Source organism: Capra hircus, chromosome 3 (genome assembly GCF_001704415.2).
Source record: "Capra hircus breed San Clemente chromosome 3, ASM170441v1, whole genome shotgun sequence".
Classification (NCBI taxonomy): domain Eukaryota; kingdom Metazoa; phylum Chordata; class Mammalia; order Artiodactyla; family Bovidae; genus Capra; species Capra hircus.
The window spans coordinates 1,777,028-1,800,053 of NC_030810.1; the positions used below are offsets into that span (position 1 = coordinate 1,777,028).

Consider the following 23,026-nt stretch of genomic DNA (forward strand, 5'->3'; position numbering starts at 1 on the left):
ATTCTCCAGGCAAGAATCCTGGAGTGGGTTGCCATTCTTTCTCCGGGGATCTTCCCGACCGAGGGATCAAACCTGCGTGTCCTCCATTGGCCAGCGGTTTCCTTACCACTGAGCCACCGGGAAAGCCCTGACTGCGGGGTAGTCAGCTAGTCTCTGTGGCCTGATGCTTGTGGTCTGTGGCGGTAGGGGAAGCCCTGCTGTGTGTGGCGACTGTGGGCGCTGAGTGCCAGCGCGATGTGCGTGCAGCCGGCGGTCACGGTCATGACTGTCGTGTGGCTGCAGGTTGACACGCTGCTCTGGGAGCTGCCGGTCCCTTTGTCCCTTGATCTGAGGGGGACGTGTGTCTGAAAGCTGTCTGGGCCGCTGACTGACAGGTGGCATTTCTCCCCCACCAGGTGTGGACCACTACAACCAGGTGAAGAAGGTCACCATCTGTGAGTACCTGCCCCCCCATGTGGTCATCTACGTGGACGTGCCGGTCTCCGAGGTGCAGAGCCGGATCCAGAAGAAGGGAAACGTAACTCAGCCTTCCTGTCCTAGACCCGCCTCTCTGTGTGTCTGCATTCACGGTGGTGGTGCTTACACATGGTGGGAGACTGACTCACTGATGGCCTCACGGGGACCTGGGTGTGCACATGCCGTCCCCCAGGTGCCGGCGTGGAGGGCTGCGGGGGGCCCTGCGTGCCTCCTGCTCCCCAGGACCTGGGTGCTCAAGTACTGTCCCCCAGGTGCCGGCGTGGAGGGCTGCAGGCGGCCCTGCTTACCCCCTGCTCCCCAGGACCTGGGTGTGCATGCGCCGTCCTCCAGGTGCCGGCATGGAGGGCTGCGGGCGGCCCTGCTTGCCTCCTGCTCCCCCAGGACCTGGGTGTGCACGTGCCGTCCCCCAGGTGCTGGCGTGGAGGGCTGTGGGTGGCCCTGCTTACCCCCTGCTAGCCCAGGACCTGGGTGTGCACGCGCCGTCCCCCAGGTGCCGGCATGGAGGGCTGCGGGGGGCCCTGCTAGCCCTCTGCTCCCCAGGACCTGGGTGCTCAAGTACTGTCCCCCAGGTGCCGGCATGGAGGGCGGCGGGGGGCCCTGCGTGCCTCCTGCTCCCCAGGACCTGGGTGCTCAAGTACTGTCCCCCAGGTGCCGGCATGGAGGGCTGCGGGGGGCCCTGCTAACCCCCTGCTTTCCAGGACCTGGGTGTGCACACGCCGTCACCCAGGTGCTGGCACGGTGGGCTGCGGGCGGCCCTGCTTGCCCCCTGCTCCCCGGGGCCCCCTGGGCCTGGTACACCCGCCCTCAGCCCCTGCGCTGCCCCCTGCTCCCTGCTCTCTGGCGGGGCCGCCCTTTCTACTCTTGATGGCCATGCTCTGTCGCTTCCTGCAGGTTGAGAATCGTCTCTGACACCCTTTGAGTTTACCTCTCACATCTAATGGGCTTGGGCCCCTTGTCCGCTTTTTCCTGCTCAGTGACTCTGTGACCCCAGAGAGGGATCTGCACACACGTCCATTCACCACCCTCGTGGTGCTGAGACAGTCGGTCTTGGAAGCCCTGTGATTTGAACTGGTCCTGCTGGCGGGGTGCACGGTGGCCAGGCCCGTCGTCGCCCTCACAGCTAGTCCTCGCTGGAAAGAGCAGCCCTGCTAGGGGAGTCTCTCCGGGGAGGGAATGCTGTCCTGCTGGACTGCGGTGGCAGCACGGGCTTGCCTGCGTGCCTGTTGTCCCAGGGTCCGCTCTGGGCGCTGGGGCTCCCGTGAGTGCTCAGCGAGTGCCTCTCAGGGCAGGTCCTCTCCAGGGCAGCAGAGGTGCTCAGGCGCCCTCGATGCGGCTGGAAGAGCCTGTGGTCACTCGCCTCCTCCCCCGATCAGTTTGCGCATGCTCAGGCTGCACCTTGGAGCGTTTACTCCTGAGTGTGCCGTGTGGTTTATGCTTTGGAGAACCTTCCATCTGGTGGCCAAAGAAGGAACTACAGTCAGAGTATTTAGTCATCACTCTACTGCTGCTGCTGAGTCGCTCAGTCGTGTCCGACTCTGCGCGGCCCCAGAGACCGCAGCCCACCAGGCTCCCCCGTCCCTGGGATCCTCCAGGCAAGAACGCTGGAGTGGGTGCCATTTCCTTCTCCAGTGCATGAAAGTGAAGTCGCTCAGTCGTGCCCGATGGACTGCAGCCCACCAGGCTCCTCCATCCATGGGGTTTTCCAGGCAAGAGCACTGGAGTGGGGCGCCATTGCCTTCTCCAATTATCACTCTAGGGAACACTTTTGCTTATTAAAGTAACATTTATTGAGAAATAGGAAGTTATATATTAATATTTACAGTTCTCTGGATAACTCTTGCTATCTGTATAGCAATATTTAAGAGACAGTTTCGAGGAACACAGTAGATCTGTTAACATTCTTGGTTTTCCAGTACTCTGTGAATACTGTCACCAGCTAAAACTACCACTGTGTCTGAGAAAAGGAGACATTTTATCAAAGAAACACGGTGCCATTTTCAGATGTGTACTCAGATGGCAGATACTGATGGTAACCAAGGGGATAAAGCATGCAGATGCCAGGAAGACCCTGGAACAGGGTGGAAGATAATCTAGGCTTCAGCACTGCTAAACCAAGAGGTTTCGGTGTGGGAAGTTGCCACTCACGATTGGAAGTTTACATTTCTGTACCTGGCAAGCTTCATGTGAAAGGGAAGTGAGCCTGAGGAGGTGGGAGGGGTGGGGAGACAGCTGGTGACAGGAGGGTGTGAGGATGGGGGAGAGGTGGGCCCTCCCCTGCTGCGGCCTGTCGTCTCTCATTCCCCGCACGGGGCACACGGAACGGGACGCGCTGTGGCCGCTCGCAGTCCACATCTTAAGTCTGGGAAGGGAAGGCCGCACCCCAGTCTCCCTGGGCAGACTCCCGTGCTCTGTGCGGCGGGAGGGGCTGCGAGGACTGGCACTGCAGCTCCTCCCTGGCTCCCCCAGTCCCCGCAGCGCCCCCACAACTGTCCTGGGAGCACTGTGCTGGCTCATTGCCTCACATGTACATAAGCGCGGGGGCGAGAAAGTCCGGCCGTTTCCCACGTTTGCTCTCTGCTTTTGTCTAGCCACACGAGATGAAGATCACCTCCGCCTACCTTCAGGACATCGAGAATGTCTATAAGGGGGCCTTCCTGCCCGAGATGAGGTGAGCGGGGGCACCGGGGGTCTATGTGCCAGATGGGAGCTCTGCACACATGGCCCCCCGGCCCGGGGAGCGCTTCTCGTTCGTTTCACTAGATCTCCTCTGGCAGACTTAATCTGACGTTTATAAGCAAGAACGGCAACAGACATTTCAGTTTGATCTGGTCAGCTGGGAGTTGGTTGGTTTTATTAATTTAGCCCATGTTTATTTTGTCATGTCGTTAGACTATTCTGATAGAAGTGAGTTGAAGCTATGTTCGGTGACAGGTTTTAACGTTAGAGAACTCATGTTTTCACTCTTGGTGGCAACTGAATGGACCTTTTACCTAGAAAGGTTGTCTGGAGGGACCCGGTGAGTCCACACACAGGACTGTGAAGGCTTAGCAGCGCCTGTCGGTCCTTTTGAAAGCTGTTGCTTAAGGGGCCTTTGGGTTCAGTGGGAATGCCACTTGCCAGCTTTGCTTCTCCCCTCCCCTGACAGCCCCGAGCATCCGCTCTCTGGCCGGTTGTCCTGTGGCCCTTGTGTGTCGGGCACATGGCAGGCATTTCCTGCCGTACCTCACGTCCAGCTACAATTAGGATGTTTCAGTAATGCTGTTAAGGTTTCTAGTAGAATTTCTCAGACTTTTAGAAAACGTAAGCCTTTTTGATGCCTAAAAATGTTTTGCTCTTGTTATTGAAAACTCCAAAGTAACTGAAATTGTGAACAGAGTCTTGTTTAGCAGTTTTTGGAGAAAAGTTTTGAATTGGAGTGTCATTTCTCAGCTGCAAGCCAGTGCTTGCTTGCGATCAGCTTTTCCCTCACGGGCAGTGGAAACAGCGCTGCTCCGTTTCAAGGCCAGAAGCGCAGAAAGAAAGTGTCATGAGTCTTGCCGGGGCGGGCATGGAGAGGTGTCAGGGAGAGGTGGCCGGCCCTAGACTCTCAGTTCCAAAGATTTCTTGTGGAGACCTCCCGGCTGCAAAGTCGCTGCTGAGCAAAGGCTTCCCAGCCAGTCCCAAATAGGCCACTGAGCTGGGCCGTCAGGAAAGGAAGTCTTAGACTCGGCTTACAGATGAAATAAGGTTTTCTTGCACCTGGCATTTAATTTTCAAGAACTCACCCCAGGCCTCCTGCTGGTGAAGTGTCCAGCAGGGGTTCTGAGCGTCCATTGCTTCGTCCGGTGCTCATGCGTGCTCTGTACGCGAGCCGAGTGGGGAGTCAGCTCATGCCCCTACACGGGCCTGGGCTCCCGAGGGGCTGCTTTGCTTCCTGCTGGAGGTCAGACAGCCGCCTCCTCGGAGGTGGACCCAGCCCCGCACTTGCTCTCTGGTGGCTGGTGAATCCCCTGTGGAGCCAAGAAAGTTCACATCCTCACCCAGCAGGGCAGATGGTCAGACGCGGGGCTCTCCAAAATTATAGCAGCTCAAGTAACGTGTCCCTCCTGCCACCCCCTCTGTCGCACCCTCCCGAACCCCCCTCAGCTGCTGTCCGTGTGGCCCAGTGCGGCCCTGGGCTCCCTGCGCCTTCCTGCGATGCGTGCTGCCGCTGGTGGAGGTTTGCGTGGCTGCGGAGCTGACCCATGTCCTTGCCCCATAAACACCAGCCTCCTGCCTGTGCGGTGGGGGTGGTCCAGTCAGGCAAGGGTCAGAAAACAGACCTGCCTCTACTACCATCCAGCCTTGGGCACAGCCCTGCCTCGAGTTTGCCCTCCTTAGCCGGCCGTGCCCTGAGAGCCAGTTCAGAGGATGCAGGCGTTTCTGTTTAGAGGGGGCGCCTGACGTCAGGTGTTCATTTGCGCAGTAACATCGGCTTGGAAGACCTCCACGAGATGTCACCTTGTTTTCTCTTACAGTGAGAAATGTGAGGTTTTACAGTACAGTGCGTGGGAAGCTGAAGATGCAGAAAAGGTAAGAAAATGGCTGGAATTTATAATGTTTCTTGGATTTAACTCCCGTGTAGGGGTTTTGCCAATCAAGTGGTGGGTTCGGCTCCTCCTGATGTTAGAAGCATCTGTGTTTCGTGACCTGACGCGAGTGCCTCGCCCCCATCACATTTCTCTGAGCGTGTCGTTTTGATTTTCCTTTAAGTTATTCACTTTATAGGATCTTAAAATTATGGAAGGGTGGAGATGCAAGGAATTTGGGGTTATTTGCATCAGCGTTTTCATTAAACACGTGGTAAAATTGAGCGTTGGATTAGTTAATAGGTAAGATCTATTGAGACTATCGACCCTTGAATGACAGGGGTTTGAACTGCGAGGGTCCGCTCTTCCGTGGATTCTCAATGGGAGACCCCACACTGCCGCACAGCGTGCGGTCCTCAGTAGGAAACACGGCAAAGCCTTGTGGCATCAAGGAAGTGAAGGAGCCGCCGTCCACGCACGAGGAGGCCTGCCTCCGGGTCATGCTTAGGTTCCGACTCTGGGTCGTGTTGTTTGGGGTTGGGCACATAAAGATACTAGCTTTCCCCAAAGTAGTGGGTGCAGGTCGCCCTCTGCCATTTTCAGGAGAGCTTGAGCAATCTACATTTGGATAGGCAGCTGGTGGGAAGGTGGCGTGTGATGCAGGGAGCCCAGCCTGTCTCTGCGGCGACCTGGAGGGTGGGGTGCGGGAGCGGGGAGTGGGGGGTGAGGCTTGGGACGGTGCACACAGTTACAGATGAGTCTCAGTGTTGCGCTTCAGAAACCAGCACGGCATTGTTATCCTCCAGCTTAAAAACAGTTTTTGAAAAAGAATAACATTTTCCTTCCCAAGTGTAAAAACATTACAGGTTTACGGTAATGAAGGGACTATGGTATTAATAAAAGAAATAATAGGTAGTTTAACAGAGCAGAGTCCAGAAACAGGTGCATGTGTGTGCTCACGGTTGGAAAAGTCAGTGCTTTAAACGATGATAGAAATAGAAGAAACTGGATTATCTCTTAAGTGGTATTGAGGCAGATGACCATCATTTGGTTAAAAAAAAATCCCATGTTTTAAATTAAGTATCAATTGAAAAGTGAAAGTGAAATCACTCAGTCATGTCTGACTCTTTATGACCCCATGGACTATACAAATTCTCCAGGCCAGAATGCTAGAGTGGGAAGCCTTTCCCTTCGCCAGGGGATCTTCCCGACCCAGGAATTGAAGTGGGCTCTCCTGCATTCCAGGCAGATTCTTTATCAGCTGAGGTACCAGGGAAGCCAGTTACTTAATTTAAAAAGCTTAAAAGTCCTAAAAGAAAATGCAGGTGTTGGGTCTGGAGTTGAGGAGTGGGTGATGGCAGCACGCAGCTTTGCAGCGGCCGCTGCTTTAGGGGCAGCAGAGCCTCAGCGCCGCCCCGGCGCGGGAGAGAGCCGGCCCTTCTCCGCAGCGGGGGACCCACCGTCCAGGCAGGCTCTGGCCCGGCTCGGGGGGTTCTCGTAGGCTTGCTTCTTTCTGCCTGGAAACGAGGCTGCACTTCGTTTCCTTCAGGCTGCTCTGTCTGTGATGCCCATTTCTTTGTGTTCAGATTATTTCTGTCCCTCTGGCAGAGGGTTTACATTGCACGGGTCTGAGGGGAGGAGTAGCACGTGTTCTCTGAGACTGTGTTCTCACTGGAGTTCATAACCGAATGTGCTCACATTGTTGGAACCTGAAGAAGTCCTCGAGTTTGGCGGGTTTTAAGGGAGAATGTGTCTGAAAAGGCCGCCCCACTGGGAGATATAGGCTGTCCAGACTGCAGGTGAGGAATGTAGGTTCTTGGAACTCTAGGAATTGTGTGTATTCTCTTGTCCTGTTGTCCTTTAGTGGATGAGCTTTGCCTCCTGGAGTCAAGTTGTCAGAGGAAATGAGTCTGGAGTAGGGCTGGCTCGCCTCTGCGCCCCGCCCCTGGCCTGCCCCGCTCTCCCAGCCTGCGGGGAATTGCCACACCGCCGAGGGTCAGCCGGTCCAGCGCCCGCATGGGGCTCACCCCTCAACCGCTCACTTCACTGAAGGCTGACCATCAGACCTCCTTTCTTTCTGACCCTTAGGGCATGATCCTTCCTGCCGGGGGTTTGTGGTTTGTCCTGCGCTGAGTGTTCTCTGTTAAGTCCTGTGTTAAATCCCTACGCACAGGTAGTCGAGGATATTCAGTACCTGAAGTACAACAAAGGCCCATGGCTGGATCAGGACGACCGCAAGTTGCACAACCTGAGGATGCTGTGAGTCCTGGCGGGGCGGGGCGGGGCGGGGCCGGGGCGGGCTGGGAGTGACCTGGCTGGGCGTGGGGCGGGGCCTGGGCGGGGTTGGGGCTGGGGCCAGAACCTGGGCTCTCAGAGCTCTCCGCAGGTGGCTCCTGTCTGCATAGTGAGGTGAGAGACAGGTCATCAGTCCAGAGTAGCCGCGAGGGCGGGAGGCCGTGTTGGAGGCTTGAGGGAGGAGCAGGTCCGGGGTGCTGCCCGGGGGTGGGGAGAGGACTGTCGGGGGGAGGTTGAGCTCTGGAGGGGCCGTGAGTGGGCGAGGGCAGGAGGCCGGGCGCGAGTGTGTGATGAGTTTAACGGGGAGGAGCTCTGTGGGCTCAAGCTGGGGAGGTCAGAGCCCCGAAACCCAAGTCCAGGCCGGACCCGGATCACGGGAGGTGTCAGAGTTTAATGCAGGTTCTTCCAGCCTTTCTTAAAGTGTTTGCGTGTACCTATATTTCTAAATAAAAATTATCCTGCATATGTCTTTGTACGGTGACTGTGTGTCCCTCTTTTGTTGAATATTTAAAATTCAGTTTTTTAATGGCTACTCAAGCCTCATAAATCCTCTGAATGAGGCAAGTCATCAGTGGGGGACCATGGCCTGGGGGTCCATCCAGTCCTCAGCTGCCAAGAATGGTCCTCACATTTTTAAAGGATTGTAAGAAAAAGAAGGTACATATATGAAGGCATACATAGGCCCTTCACAGAAAAAGCTGATCTCTGAAATATAGGCATGGTCCTTTTCGTTTCTTTAATGTCAGTCTTTTGGGTTATTTTCACTTCTTCATATTTATAATAACACTAATGAGCATATTGTACTTATTTTTATTCCAAATGAGGTTATTTTCCTAAAGTATGAAAGTGGAGTTATGCGTCAGATTATGTGAACACATTACGGCTACCGTGTGCTTTGAAATTGTTCCCCAGAAAGCGTGTGCCAGCTTGCACACTTGAACCTGTGTTCTGGAAGTCCTTATTTTCTCTGTTTCCTTATTTTCAGCTTCCTTGGCATCTACTCCAGGTTTTGTTGTTATTTTTCTTTAATCTGCCTCTTTCAGGCTTCAGCTGCTCTTCTTTCTCCAGTTTCCTAAGGTAGACGCCTAGGCGGTTGGTTTTAGACCATTCTTCCTTTCTCATATATGCATTTGATGCTATGAATGTTCCTCTAGTCTAACTCTGTTGTGGTCTGGGAACACAGTTCGTGTGATTTCAGGTCTTTTGCACTTGTTAGGGTGTTTTATATGGTTGGGGAGGTTTTATTTGGGGGTCCCCTGGGGTCATGTGCCTAAACCCGCCTTTTCCCTCCTGACCCCGCCCCTTCCCGGGTCCCGCCCCCTCCCGGGTCCCGCCCCTTCCCGGGTCCCGCCCCTTCCCCGGGTCCCGCCGCCCAGGGTGGGGCTGCGGCCCTGGTTCTTGATCTCTGCTCCTCCGCTCCTTGTTCCTCATCCCACCCATCCCTGTGTGCCTGCCCGCCAGCTAATCTTCACGAGTGTCACAGTGACCCTGTGTTTCCTTTACCCAGAACCTTTCCGTGGCGTGCCTGTTGAGGCGTGAACCCAGGTTCCATTTCCCAGAATTAGTTCAGAGCACTCATCGTCTGCCCTGCCTCTGCCGTTGGGATACAGAGTCTCCTGAGCCTGTCGCCTCCCCGCCTGCCCAGTAACCCCCTCAGGGCCTGAGCGTTTTCCTAGCCTCGCCCTGTGCGCCTTCTTTTCTGCTGCGCCCCTCTGACTTTTCCAGGCTTTGATTTTGGGCATATGTGTGATTCTTGTCAGTACCGGCTCCTGCTGGTCAGAGTACACGAAAAGCATAAAATGGTGGCTGTCCCTGCGCCCCGACATCCTGCCGAGACTGAGCCGCGTGGGGTAGCTTATCACTTCTTCATCAGTGGCATTGCTTTTCCCTCTCCCATCCTCTGCCTCCCAAGGATAATTCATAACAATTTACAACGGTAATTCTGCTTATTTTCACTTAAGTGCCATTTGTTAATGTGGGAGACTCAAGCAAAATTATGACCATTTTCTAAGATAATTACCGTAAACCTGCCATTTACCAGCCATACTCCTTTTGTTCAGAGCCTGACCAGATCATTGGCTTATGGCACTTTTGTGCATCTCAGAATGTGTGTTGGTGTGTCATCAAGTATGTGTGAGTGCCCATTCAACCTTGATGGCGTTTTGTGTTCATATCCGTCATCCCCGACGGACCGCTGCCGCCCTGCTTGCCCCATTTTTGTACTGGAGGCGCGATCCCCGCCAGGCCTTCTCCACGCAGGGCTGAGGGCCCACCTCCCCCAGAGCTGGGGCCCCCTTCTTGCCCCTGCTGCTTCATCACGGGGGCGTGAGTTTTCTACGGCTTCTGGAGGCTATCTTCCTAATAGGGAATTCCAGGGCTACGAAAACTGGAGGGTAGGGTTCCAGGCAGAACTTTGCCATTCGGGAGGAGCTAAAAGACTCGCCCTGGACATGCTTCAGGAAAAAGTGTAAGCACTCTGTTAATTGGGAGACAGTTGAGTCGTAAGTCATAATTTACTGTTTTCCTCTTTCCCTTCCTGCCTCACTGTTGCTTTGGAATTATGTGGCAGAGCGCCTCATTGTGTGAACCGGACTCGGGGATGCGCTGTCTTCTCATGGGGACACTTTGGCCTGTGATGTGAAGGGGACGTGCTGTCAGTGTCTGAGTCTCCTTAATTAGACTCGGTGCTCCGTGAACAGAACGTTCTCTCTCACCGCTTTAGCTCCCTGAGTCATGAAATGCGTCCTGTGGTGTCCAGTCCCTGCGCATCTTCAGTCTGGAATGTGTCTGTAGTTTCTGGAGGCCCAGAGTCGGGTTTAGGGGAGAGAGGTTCCGAGGGCTCTGCTTAGTCATCACTGAAGCTCATAGGGCGAATGAGCAGTTTACACAAGGTTGAACAGTCTCTACAGATTATTTTTTTAATCTTCAAAAGTAGTTTGAAGATATTTGTTCAAAGATACACCCTCGTTGAGAGCTCCTCAGGTGGCTCAGTGGTAAGGAATCTGCCTACCCGTGCGGGAGAGGTGGGTTCAATCCCTGAGTCAGGAAGATCCCCTGGAGAAGGAGATGGCAGCTCACTTGAGTACTCTTGCCTGGCAGATCCCACGGGCAGAGGAACAGAGGAGCCTGGTGGGCTTCAGTCCGTGGTGTTGCAGAGAGCGGGACAGGACTGACTAAACACCGCCTTTTCTGGGGGGGGGGGGGGGCGGGGCGGGGCGGGGGGCGGGGCGGGGGTGTGAACGGTAGTTCTTCCAGCTTGAATGTAGGTGGCGCTGGTGGTCTCCGTCACACCCGTTCCTAGGCCAGCTTGTTCCTTCCAATTCTACGGTATGTTTTTAGCTTTTCAACACTATAGAGAAAACCAAATCGTACCCCAGTTTCATATTTATTAACATTTAAAAACACAAGATTCATTTTTATTTGAAACTGTTTACAGTGAGATCACCTTAAAAAATATCCTTACTATATAATAAGTACTGCAGAAGGAAATGGCAGCCCACTCCAGGATTCTTGCCTGGAAAATCCCGTGGACAGAGGAGCCTGGCAGGCTACAGTCCACGGGGTCGCAAAGAATCGGCCACGACTGAGCACGTCAGCGTATAAGTATCGAATAATTCTATTTGTGTTGAAAGTGAAGACGTCGGTACAGGCTTATGACAGATACTCTGTAACCAGTTTACAGTTAAAAGGAAGAGAAAACGCTCATATTTGAGTGTGTATGTGACAGGTGTGTGCACGACCAGTGAAACCCGCGTGAGCACACTTAGAGCAGCCGTCCCAGCAGCGTTCCCCGGGGCTGGCGTTTGGGTGCAGGGTTATCGGCCCTCCTGCGAGTGACACCAGGGCGTGCTTCTGCCTCCTGGCCACGCGAGTGCAGCCTGTCGCAGGTTCTCAGTGCCCCGTGCTCCCTGGGCTGGAGGGGCCGGGCCCACCCAGGGCCCTCACAGCATGGCCGAGAGCCAGACCCACTTAGAAAGCTTCCATCTGGGCCGTTTCAGCGGAGGCATCTTCTGCCATTATAAGTCATTAATGGGAAAAGGGCCTTTTAAAATAATCATTTTCTTGGTTTTGAGCCCTGAAGAAAGGAGACTTAACGTTTCTTCCTAAAAGCACTCAAAATGCTTTTCATCTTCTAGTGGTTATAGTCAGAGTAAATTTAATTTAAAGTAAGCAAATTATAACAAAGCGTAAACATTTTAGCATTCAGAAAAAAATGGCGACACGGGGAGTGAGCCCTCTGACTGTGTGTCTCGCTGCTGAGAAAAGCAGGGCTGCAGCAGGCGTCCCGCGGGGGTTCTCCACACCCCAGCCTCCTCCACACGCCCTGGCCAGCCTCCGCCCCTGGAGTCGGGCCCCACTCGGCGGGGGCCTCCAGGCCGGGTGCTGAGCTGGCAGCGGCGTTGCGGCGACGACCCTGCCCTCTGCTCTGGCCCTCAGGCTCCAGCAGTCGTGCAGGCTGGCGTGGGCACCGGCTCACACCTTATATCCCCGCTGCGTCTGTATTGAGAGCACACGCAGATGCTTCTTTATGTCTTCACACCTGTGTCCTTTCCCCGAGGGAGTCACCCGTGGCCGTGGGGCTCTCAAAAGACGGTCTGTTCCGAGAGTGGTGTTGGGAGGGTGCCTCCCGCAGCACCACAGGCTCTTTGGGGCAAGTTTGGCTTCTGAGGTGAAGGGGGTGGACATTTTAAACAGTCAGTCTAATAGCTCACTTTATTGTATTGACTTTGTGTTTTCTGTGCCATATTGATTATTGATGTTACTGTATTGATTTTGATGTTCGGTCTGTCTGCCATCTGTCTGACTTTCCAGGGTTCAGGATAAGTTGGAGGTGCTGAATTACACATCCATCCCTGTCTTCCTCCCCGAGGTCACCATCGGTGCCCACCAGAGTGACCGGGTCTTCCAGGAGTTCACAGAGGTAAGGCCCTCGGGCAGTGGGTATCAGGCAGCCTGTGCAGTCAGTTCTGGAGAGTGCTTTCTGTGGGTCTGTTTTCTCGAGCGGGCTCCCCTCTCGCTGAAATAGCTCTCCTGTCCCCCTTGGTCTCCGTGCTGCCGCAGCTCCTCAAGCAGCAGGACCACGTGCAGGCGCTGCTCCCCCGGGCAGCTGTCTGAGCCAGCCTGTCGTCTGTTCCTCAGGTTCTGTCTCTGTCCTTTCCCGTCGGCTCTCGCTCCTGGTGTCAGTGTGTCATCCACGAGGAGGGGAGGTGTGCGTTTCTGCAGAGCCCTAGGGTGGACAGGCACCCTTGGGGAGGACGAGGGCAGGTGTGAGAGCTGGGCAGGTCCACACGCTTCATTCTGAGTGGCGTGGAGGATCGTGGAGGCAAGACTGGGTAAACCTGGAGGGCTCTGGAAGCTCTGTGTTGGAACCTGGCCGGCAGTGATCACTCCTGGGTCGCAGCTCCAGTGGGGTAGTGAGAACGTCTGCAGTGGCTGTGATTGGTTATCGGCACAAGCGCAGAATGACTGCATTTAAATCAGAGCTTCAGGCTGAGCGGTCAGCGCGCGCGTGTGTTAGCTGCTCAGTTGCGTTCGACTCCTCGCAGTCCATGGGCTGTGGCCCGCCAGGCTCCTCTGTGCGTGGGATCCTCTGGGCCGGGCGGTCGGTGCATGGCCGAGCTGGCATCTTAGTTGAGCACTGTTGTGTGGCTGTAGTTCTCTGAATGGTGTCTGCACATTGCGGGCACAGCTCTGACTGCTGTGACTTTCAGCACAGAGATTTGGGGAGGACCACAAGTGTGAAGCTGTCACTCGAGGCCCCTGCAGGTCGAGTTTTCCCTCTTCCTGATGCGCGCATCTGTCTCACGCCCTCTGTCTGAGGGGAGCTGGCAGGCGTGGGTCGGGGGCTGAGCTGGCCCGTCGCCACAGCTGCTGCCTCCACGCTGCTCTGCCGGGCCGGGGGCCTTGCCCCCTCACGTGCTGACCCAGCTGCCAAGACAAGCCTGGCATCAGGGCTGCCCCCGCGTGGCGGCCGCGGCCGTCCTGCCTGAGCTCATCCTGCCACGCCCAGCTCCGGAGTTCCAGCTCCTGAGGCCAGAAACCTGAAAGTCAGCCGACCCTTTCTCACTTGCCAGTGCAGAAGACTGCAACAGAATCAGAGGTTCATGGACCCTAGGTTCTGGCCGCAGGCTGACCACCGTTCAGAACAGCCACAGTGACCGCCCTGGTCCAGACTGGCGTGCCTCCCAGCTAGCTGCCCTGCTTCTGCCCACGCCCCGTACAGTCTGCTCTTTAACCAGAGACCAGGATGTTCCCACCAAGTACATCACACCCATCTTTTTACCTCCCTGTATCCTGAAGAGGACAAGCCAGAGCCCTCTCGACGGCCGGAGACCTCCCTCCCTCCCTCCCTCCCTCCCTCCCTCCCTCCCTCCCTCTACTCCAGCTGCGGGGGCCTCCTTCCTACCTCGTGAATGGCCTGGAGCTCTGAGCCACACTCTGCATCCCTGTGTAGACCTGTATGGTCTGCCCCCAGCATCCCATCCACCCCCCTCACCCCTGCAGGTCTCTGCTCACCCGGCACCTTCTCGGCAAGGCCCTCCTGGACCATGACCGGGACCTGAACTCCAGCCCCCCCAGTTCGCAGCGGCTCTGCCCTGCCCTCTTCTGGGAATTCAGTTTCCGCCCCAGCAGTTGCCACTGTCGTTTAAGGCTCTCTGTCTCGCCTTCTGCTTGTTTTCCGTCTCTTCCCGCTCTGATGTCAGGGCCTGTCTGAGGTCAGGGGTTCTTGTCTGTGTCACGCACGGCTTTGTTCCCAGGGCCTGGGACAGCTCTGGCGCCTGGTATGCACTCAGTGAATATTTAGCAAAATAAATCATTGTACTAACGAACAAAGGGGGTAAATGCATGAAGGCGCTGGTGCCTGCAGAACCTGAGTGAGCGCAGGCGGCTACCCAAGCGCTCCAGGGGCACCTTGCCCATCAGGTCACAGTACAGGCGGCTACCCAAGCGCTCCAGGGGCACCTTGCCCGTCAGGTCGCAGCACAGGTGACTACCCAAGCGCTCCAGGGGCACCTTGCCCGTCAGGTCACAGCTGCAGGTCAGGTGCCCTGCCGTTCACATTAAAAAAAAATGTGGTACCTTTTTTATCCCACAAATGTATTTTAAAAGGAAACTTTATGTCAGTAATGCAAGTGAAAAGCCACTGCCACTCATCGTAAACAGCAGAAAGACTGGCACAGCCCAGCCCCGCCGCTGAACTCTACACTGGCAGATGGGGTAGACGGGTGCCGCCGCTGTGCCAGCGTTGTGGTGGCTGTGGGAAGCACTGGGGCTCTGGGGAATTAAAGCTGCGTGCAAAACGGGCATTTGCAGCTCCCATGTGAGAAGGGAAACACGTGCCAGCAGAGGATGACAGTTGCGTTTCTTTCTAATCTTCAGACCTTTTCTTAGCGTTACTGTGGTGGGTGCATCTCTGGTTCGTGGCTGGGTAGACGTCGTGACAGGGCTCATCCTTCTCTTGTTTCTGATCTCACGGAGAAAGTTCTCAGTAACTCGCCAAAGCGTTGAGTTGGCCAGGTTAGTCATAGATTCTCTTTCCCAGATCAGGGAAGTTCCATCTTGGTAGTAGTTTCCAAGGGACTGCTGTTGAGTATGGATGTCGGTGTTATCACACTTTTTGTCATGGTGATTTTCTCTTCTTTCTGTTAATGTGGTCATGAAATTACATCGGTCGATTTTCTAGTGCAGGCCGGCCTTGGTTTCCAGGAGAAGTCCTCCTGTGAGCTCTGTCCTCTGCGCATGTAGCTGAACCTGACTCATATGTTCAGTTCAGCGTTTTTGTACTTATATTCCTGAGAGATTAGGCTGTGACTCTTCTTTCTTGTAGTGTCCTAGTCAGATCTGTCAGCAAGCCTCTGCTGACATCGAGCACTGAGCTGAGAGGGGTCCTCATCTCGGTTTTCTGGAAGGGTTTGCTCAAGGCTGTCATCACTCCTTGCAACAGTGTTAGGAAGGCTTGATTGGTGGAGCTGTGCTGAGGTGTTTTCATTATAACTTTCCTTCGTAGATGCGGAATATTCAGGATCCTGTTACTTCTTGGGTTTTCAAAGCTGTGTCTGTTGAAGAATTTGCCTCCGTTTCACATTTTCTCATTTCTTGGCATGAAGTTGTTCAAAATGTCCTTTTTAGAGTTTTTAATTTGATCTCATTGATGGAGACCCCCGTCCGCTGCTTCCCCCTGTTACTGGTCCTGGTGCTTTCCCTCCTTCCGTTTCAGACTCTTGAAAGAAGTTCATCGTTCAGGGAACCAGCTTCGTGCTTGTACTGTTGTACATTCCATTCACTGATGACTACTTATTTTCCCCCGTTCGTTTGCTGTTTTTCTAACTTCTTAGTATGAGTGGGTGTATCATTGATTTTCTGCCTGTCGTGCTTTTGAATATATGCATGTAAAGCTGGTCACATTGCCCTCCAAATTTGGCTTAATTAACTGGATCTCATAATTCTTGATGTTGTGTTTTCATTATCATTCAATTCAAAATATTTTCTAATTTTAGTCTGATTTCTTTTTTGGCTATTGTGCTAATTTGAATTCTATTAGATAATTTAGAAACAGTCGGAGTGTTTCTAATGGTCTTTTTGTTGCTGGTTTCTGGCTTAACTCCTCTCTAGTCGCAAACAGCCTTGTGACTTCAGTCCTTGGACGGCGGCTGAGACTGACTTTATGGCTCAGCCTTGGTCGCCGTGGCGGCGGTTCGTGGTCCTGGAGGAGAAGGCCATCCCGCCCACCGTGTGCTGGGCTCTTGCAGCGCCCTTGAAGGGAAGCCTGTCGGTCACGTTACTCGGACGGTCTCTCTCCTCGGTGGCCCTGCTTCCTCTGCCAGTTTGCCGTGAGCGGTCGGGGGAGGCTGCTGCTGCCGGTGGGTCTGCAGGCTTTTCTTCGTGTGTATCTTGAGGTTGCATTGTTAGACTTGCACCCGTTTAGAATTGCTGCACATTCCTAATAGAGTCACCCTTCTGTGGCTCAGTCGCTCAGTCGTGTCTGACGCCGTGGCCTGCAGCACGCCAGGCTCCTCTGTCCGCCACTGTCTCCCGGAGCTTGCTCAGACTCGTGTCCGCTGAGTCAGGGATGCCGTGCACGCATCTCGTCTTCCATCTCCCCTTCTCCTCCCGCCCTCAGTCTTGCCCAGCACCAGGGTCTTGTCCAGTGAGTCGGCTCTTCACATCAGGCGGCCAGAGCTTTGCAGCCTCAGCATCAGCCCTTCTCTGTGTGATGAGGCTCTCCTAGCATCGCTGGTGCTGCTGCTCAGCTTCAGGGCGCTTCACTGGCCACGCCGGTGACGTCCGCAGCTCTCCTCTGGGTAGTATTTGCCTGGCAGTGCTTTTCCCACGTCCTTTAATTCCATTCTTTCTCTCCCTTTGCGTTTCCGGTGGACGCCTTCTCACCTGAGAACAGCTTTGTCTTTGGCTGTTGCCCAGTCTCACTACGGGGGATGTTTACCTGTTTACACTTACTGTGATTGCTGATCATTCGTGTTTAAACAGCTTATGTTAACTAGATATTTTATATATTTTTTTACCTCTTCTTTGTATTTTTTTTCTTTTCTTGCCTGCTTGTGGATTAAAGTGGTTTTTGTTTAACATTTTTATTCCATTTCCCCTACTGTTCGCTTACTAGCTATGACTTCTTCGATAGGTTTTAGTGGCTAACCTGGTAATCACAGTGCTCATCCTCGATTTGCTGGCCTCTCATGAGCGTTAGTGGCCCTCTAGCTCCACAGTAGCAGGCCCCTGGAACACTGTTGCTCCCCTTCACCCGGCTCTTGCGCGCTCTTTCTGTCATCTGCTGTCACTGTCTGTGTGTGAACCTTTGGGACACTGTGGTTGTTGTTCATGTGGTCAGCGCACATGCACTGACCCCTGGCTGCCCTGCTGCTAAAGCCTCCCTGGTCTGCACACCTTCCTGTCGGTCATAGTCCTTCTGTCTAAGGAAGCTTTGCTAACAGCAGATTCTCACCGTTATTGGTTAAGATGCTCTTTAAGTTGTTCTGATTTTCATCTTGGAATTTTTTAAATTTACAAAAATAACGGGAATAGGAAACTAACTTCCGAGCCTCTGTCAGTGATCAGCATCGTGCCGGTGATCTTCAGCTGTCCTGACACACGGATTCTCAGAGCGGTCAGGGCACCTGGGCGCCCGGAGGAATGCCAGTTCTCAGGCCCCAGCCCAGGCCCCTGGAGCAGTCTCTGGGGATGGGGCCCGGAGCCTGTTTCAGGGAGGCCTCCAGCCAGCTCTGGTACACACTAAGGTTTGAGAACCATGGCTTTAATGTATAATTCTTACAAACAAGGACGTTCTCCCACATGGCCACCGCACAGCTGTCAAGGTTAGGAAAGTAACATTCACGCATTCCTGCCTCTGATCCACAGACCTTGTTCAGAGAGCATCAGCTGTCCCAGGAAGGTTCATGTGCTGCCTGATAGATGCAGTAAGTTCCCTAACATCCCTACAAAAACCACACAAAACCTAAGTCTGATCATGGGAAAACATCCAAACCAAACCAAATTGAGGGATATTAAAAAATAACCATCCTGTGATCTTCAGAGGTGCCAAGGTCTTGAGTATCAAGGCAAGTCTGAAGAACTGATCATGTTCATAGGTTCTAAAGAGACGAGAAGACTAAGTCGGCCCGTCGTCTTGGCTCAGATGCCTTTGCCGTGTCAGGCAGCGCGCGGCTCCCGTTTGTCCTGTCACGGGCTCTGTTACCTGGTCACCTGACGGAGGTGGTGTTCTCACTGTAAAGCTGCTGTTTTACTGCTTGTAATTAATAAGTGTTTCCGGTGGAAGTGCTTAGAAACCGTGTAAATGTCCGTTTCCTCTTGACTCTGGCCCGGTAGTTCGCGTCTGCCCGCTTCTTGGCTAAGCTGATGGGTAACCTGACAGCTGCCGAAGCGCAGTCGCCCAGGCTCTGTCAGCCCTTCTGCCTGGCCAGCTACTGTCCTGCTGTGAAGGGATGGCCTGCCCTCTCTCTGCGTGCTCATCGATATGTTGGCGTCACGGTGGACTCCCAAGACTCCTGTTTTATCCCCGTACGTCTGTATTCACTTCTGTCTCTCAGTGTACTGACAGCTGCGAGTGCTCACCAGCACCTTTAATTCCAGGCTCCTCCTCATTGTCCCCTGATCCACGTCCTGCTCGGGCAGCGAGACACCTGGCCCCCTCGGTTCAGTGTCTCCTTCCCGGCCGTGCCCCCGGGCATCACCACGCTCCCTCCGCTGCTGCCTCTGCCCGTTGCACAGCCCGCGGTGGAGCCTGGTGATGCCCCGCGGTGCCCGCTCCGCACCCCTGGCGCTGCTGACGTCTTTGGAAAGGCTTTTCCGCACGCCCCTGCAGGGTCTTGCTGTGACTTGCAGCGGTGTTTCTGACTTGGCTCTGGGCGTCTGTGCTGCCTCAGGGGTGTGCGCCTGCACCTCTGTCTCTGCTCTGCTTGGAGCTCGCAGCGTTCTTTGGCTGGCGCTTGCTGCTGGGTTTGGGACGGCCTGCCTTGCCCGTCTCTCTCCTCTCCTCGGCGCCGCACGCTGGGCCCTGTTTGCCGTGTTCTGTGTCCTCTTCCCTGTGTCTTTCCTCCTGTCTGCTCTGTGACCTTCAGCCCAGGTGTGCCCTCCACTCTGTCCTAATCACTAACTCGCTTCAGCTCTTCCGGATCTGCTCTTAGGCCTGTATTTTCTATGTTTGAGATTTTAACTTTCATCATACTTGTTTTTGATTTTAGAATTTCCTTTTAAAAAAATAACTTCAAGTCATCTGTTGAAATTATTTTGTTATCTAATTTCGCTTGCGTATCAGTCAAAAAGTTATCTGGTAGCTGTAATAGTTGAGCCTCTGTCAGATCTGTTTAAACTCACTCTCCCTCTGGTCTTTTCGTTTGGGGACATCTAATCTTATGTTTCGGTATACTGGTATGTTTTTAAATGCCAGTCGTTATTTTGGAGGAACAGTTAAGATGGTGTGAGGCTGCGGTGCTGTGCTTGCTGTCAGCCGGCAGGCCCCGTGTCCGTCAGCAGTCCAGCCGGTGGGTGCTGCTCTGGGGTTGAGAGGTCCGGCGAGTTTCCCGTGTGCCCTTCCTGACGGAGCCCTTGTGCTGGGCTGCTGCTCTCGGGGGGTCTTGACCCCTGCCGGGGGTCCACTCGGCTTCTGACTCCTGCCAGTAAGTGTGGGCGGAGCCCCTGGACGGAGTCAGCCCCCCTTTGCTGTCCTCCTCTGGGGCCTTGGAACTTCCCTGCCTCTGATGTCTTGGCACACATTTTTTTTGAATGTTGTCCATTTTTCCTGGTGGCTCAGGGGGGACTGGCCCTGTGCTCGTCTACCAGAAGCTGGACACATTCGCCGTTTCACCGAGCGACTCAGTGAGGCTGTGCGGCAGCTCCTCACCATTGCTGTGTTTTCTCTTACCTTTAATCTGTGACCATTAAAGGGAGGCTGCTATGTTGGACTTCGGATTGTAGTGGTTAGAAATGTTGGGATTTTTAGTCAATATTTAAATGATTGGGGAAGTCTAGTTCTTAAAATTCTTAAGTGTTTTAAATAGCTTCATTTTTTAAGAATAATTTTACACTTATGAAAAATTATGATGATATTAGAGTCGGCTTCCCAGGTGGCGCAATGGTAAAGAGTCCGCCCGCCAGTGCAGGAGACGTAAGCGCTGTGGGTCAATCCCTGAGTCGGGAATATCCCCTGGAGTAGGAAAGGTAGCACACTGCAGTATTCTTGCCTGGGAAACCCCGTGGACAGAGGAGTCTGGAGGGTTACAGTCCATGGGGTGGAAAGAGCCGGACACGACCGAGCGTGCACACAGAGGGTTCTTGTTGCTGTTCAGTTGCAGCCAACTCTGTGTGACCCCGTGGACTGCAGCACGCCAGGCTTCCCTGTCCTTCACTGTCTCCCAGAGTTTGCTCAAACTCATGTCCATTGTGTTAGTGATGCCAGCCAACCATCTCGTCCTCTGTTGTCCCCTTCTCCTCCTGCCCTCAATCTTTCCCAGCATCAGGGCCTTTTCCAGTGAGTCGGCTGTTGGCATCAGGTGGCCAAAGTATCAGAGCTTCAGTTTTAGCATCAGTCCTTCCAATGAATATTCATTCAGAGTTGATTTCCTTTAGGATTGACTGGTTTGATCTCTTGCTGTCCAAGGGACTCTCAAGAATCTTCTCCAGCACCCGAGTTTGAAATGATTAATTCTTTGGTGCTCAGCCTTCTTGTGGTCCAACTCTCACATCTATACATGACTACTGGAAAAGCCATAGTTTCTGCCTTTTAATACACTGTCTAAATTTGTCATAACTATTCTTCTAAAGAGCAAGTGTCTTTTAAACCTGTGACTGAGTTCTTACACACCCAGTTCCCCATGTTGATGTCCGCATGCGTGTGGTGTATTTGTTACCGATACGGAACACTGTTGATACGTTACTACTCATGAGAGACCACACCTTATTTAGAATTCTGTAGTTTTCCCTCGATAGCCTTTTTCTGACCCAGGATATAATGCAAGACAGCTTGTGGCTTTTGGTTGTCCTGTCTCCGTAAGCCCCTCCTGACTGTGCCCGCTTCTCAGACTTTCCTTGTCTGAGTGATTCTGGCAGTTTTGCGGAGCACTGGTCGGGTGTTCTGTGGAGTGCCCATCACTTGGAGCTTGCCTGGTGCCCGTCTCGTGAGTGGCTTGGATGTGCTTCTGGGGGGAGCAGAGTTGAAGCCCTGTCACTGTGCCGTCGCTGCTGGTGCTGACAGCGGGCCAGCCGAGGCGTCTGTCAGACCCTCTGGACGCCCTCCCCTCCTAGCGCTCAGCAGGCCATCAGAGCCTTTGGGTTTATTTTGTGGGGTAAAACTTGTCTCATTATTTAGAGGGTTTTTTAAAAAATGAAATTCAGTTACTTGATATTTTCCAGTTCAGCTGCTCAGTCGTGCCCAACTCTTCATGACCTCATGGACTGCAGCACGCCAGGCCTACCTGCCATCACCAATGCCTGGAGCTTGTTCAAATTCATGTCCGTTGAGTCGGTGATGCCATCAACCATCTCATCCTCTGCTGTCTCCGTCTCTTCCTGCCTTCAATCTTTCCCAGCATCAGGGTCTTTTCTAATGAGTCGGCTCTTCGCATCAGGTGGCCAAAGTATTGGAGCTTTAGCACCAGTCCTTCCAATGAATGAATATTCAGGACTGATTTCCTTTATGATTGACTGGTTGGATCTTCTTGCAGTCCAAGGGACCCTCAAGAGTCTTCTCCAACACCACAGTTCAAAAGCATCAGTTCTTCAGTGCTCAGCCTTCTTTATGGTCCAGCTCTCATATCCGTACATGACTACTGGAAAAATCATAGCTTTGACTTAGCTGGACCTTTGTCATTAAAGTGATGTCTCTGCTTTTTAATATGCTGTCTAGGTTTGTCATAGCTTTTCTTCCAAGGAGCAGGCATCTTTTAATTTCATGGCTGCAGTCACCATCTGCAATGATTTTGGAGCCCAAGGAAATAAAGTCTGTCACTGTTTCCATTGTTTTCCCGTCTATTTGCCATGAAGTGATGGGACCAGATGCCATGATCTTCGTTTTCTGAATGTTGAGTTTTAAGCCAGCTTTTTCACTCCCCTTTTTCACTTTGATCAAGAGGCTCTTTAGTTCCTCTTTGCTTTCAGCCATAAGGGTGGTGCCATCTGCACATCTGAGGTTACTGATATTTCTCCCGGCAGTCTTGGTTCCAGCTTGCGCTCCATCCAGCCTGGCATTTAGCATGATGTGCTCTGCAAACAAGCAGGGTGACAAGTATGCGCGCTTGACACACTCCTCTCCCAATTTGGAACCAGTCCGTTGTTCCATGTGCAGTTCTGTTTCTTGGCCTGCATACAGATTTCTCAGGAGGCAGGTCAGGTGGTCTGCTATTCCCATCTCTTTAAGAATTTTCCCCAGTTCATTGTGATGCACACAGTCGAAGGCTTTAGCGTAGTCATTGAAGCAGATATTTTTCCGGAATCGATTTACTTTTTCTATGATCCAGTGGATTTTGGCAATTTGATATCTGATTCCTCTGTCTTTTCTAAATCCAGTTTGAACATCTGGAAGTTCTTGAAGACTGGCTTTGAGAATTTTAAGCGTTATTTCACTAGCATATGCTGCTGCTGCTGCTGCTGCTGCTGCTAAGTCGCGTCAGTCATGTCCGACTCTGTGCGACCCCATAGACGGCAGCCCACCAGGCTCCGCCGTCCCTGGCATTCTCCAGGCAAGAACACTGGAGTAGGTTGCCATTTCCTTCTCACTAGCATGTGAAATGAGGAGAAGGCAATGGCACTCCACTCCAGTACTCCTGCCTGGAAAATCCCATGGACGGAGGAGCCTGGTAGGCTGTAGTCCATGGGGTCGCTGAGGGCCGGACATGACTGAGCGACTTCACTTTGACTTTTCACTTTCATGCACTGGAGAAGGAAATGGCAACCCACTCCAGTGTTCTTGCCTAGAGAATCCCAGGGATGGGGGAGCCTGGTGGGCTGCCATCTATGGGGTCGCACATAGTCGGACACGACTGAAGTGACTTAGCAGCAGTAGCGGCAGCATGTGAAATGAGTGCAATTGTGCGGTAGTTTGAACATTTCTTTGGCATTGCCTTCCTTTGGGATTGGAATGAAAACTGACCTTTTCCAGTCCTGTGGCCACTGCTGAGTTTTCAGAATTTGCTGGCATATTGAATGCAGCACTTTCACGGCATCATCTTTTAGGATTTGAA

At 53.4% G+C, this 23,026-nt stretch overlaps 1 protein-coding gene across 1 annotated transcript in view; it reads left to right on the forward strand.

Annotated features, from left to right (window-relative positions):
* NDUFA10 (NADH:ubiquinone oxidoreductase subunit A10) overlaps window positions 1–23,026 on the forward strand; it is a 38,934-nt gene that overhangs the window by 9,192 nt on the left and 6,716 nt on the right. The window contains exons 5-9 of the mRNA XM_018040110.1: window positions 396–517; window positions 3,066–3,145; window positions 4,974–5,028; window positions 7,198–7,283; window positions 12,132–12,240. Coding sequence (XP_017895599.1) covers window positions 396–517; window positions 3,066–3,145; window positions 4,974–5,028; window positions 7,198–7,283; window positions 12,132–12,240 — 452 coding nt within the window. The remainder of the gene's footprint in view (window positions 1–395; window positions 518–3,065; window positions 3,146–4,973; window positions 5,029–7,197; window positions 7,284–12,131; window positions 12,241–23,026) is intronic.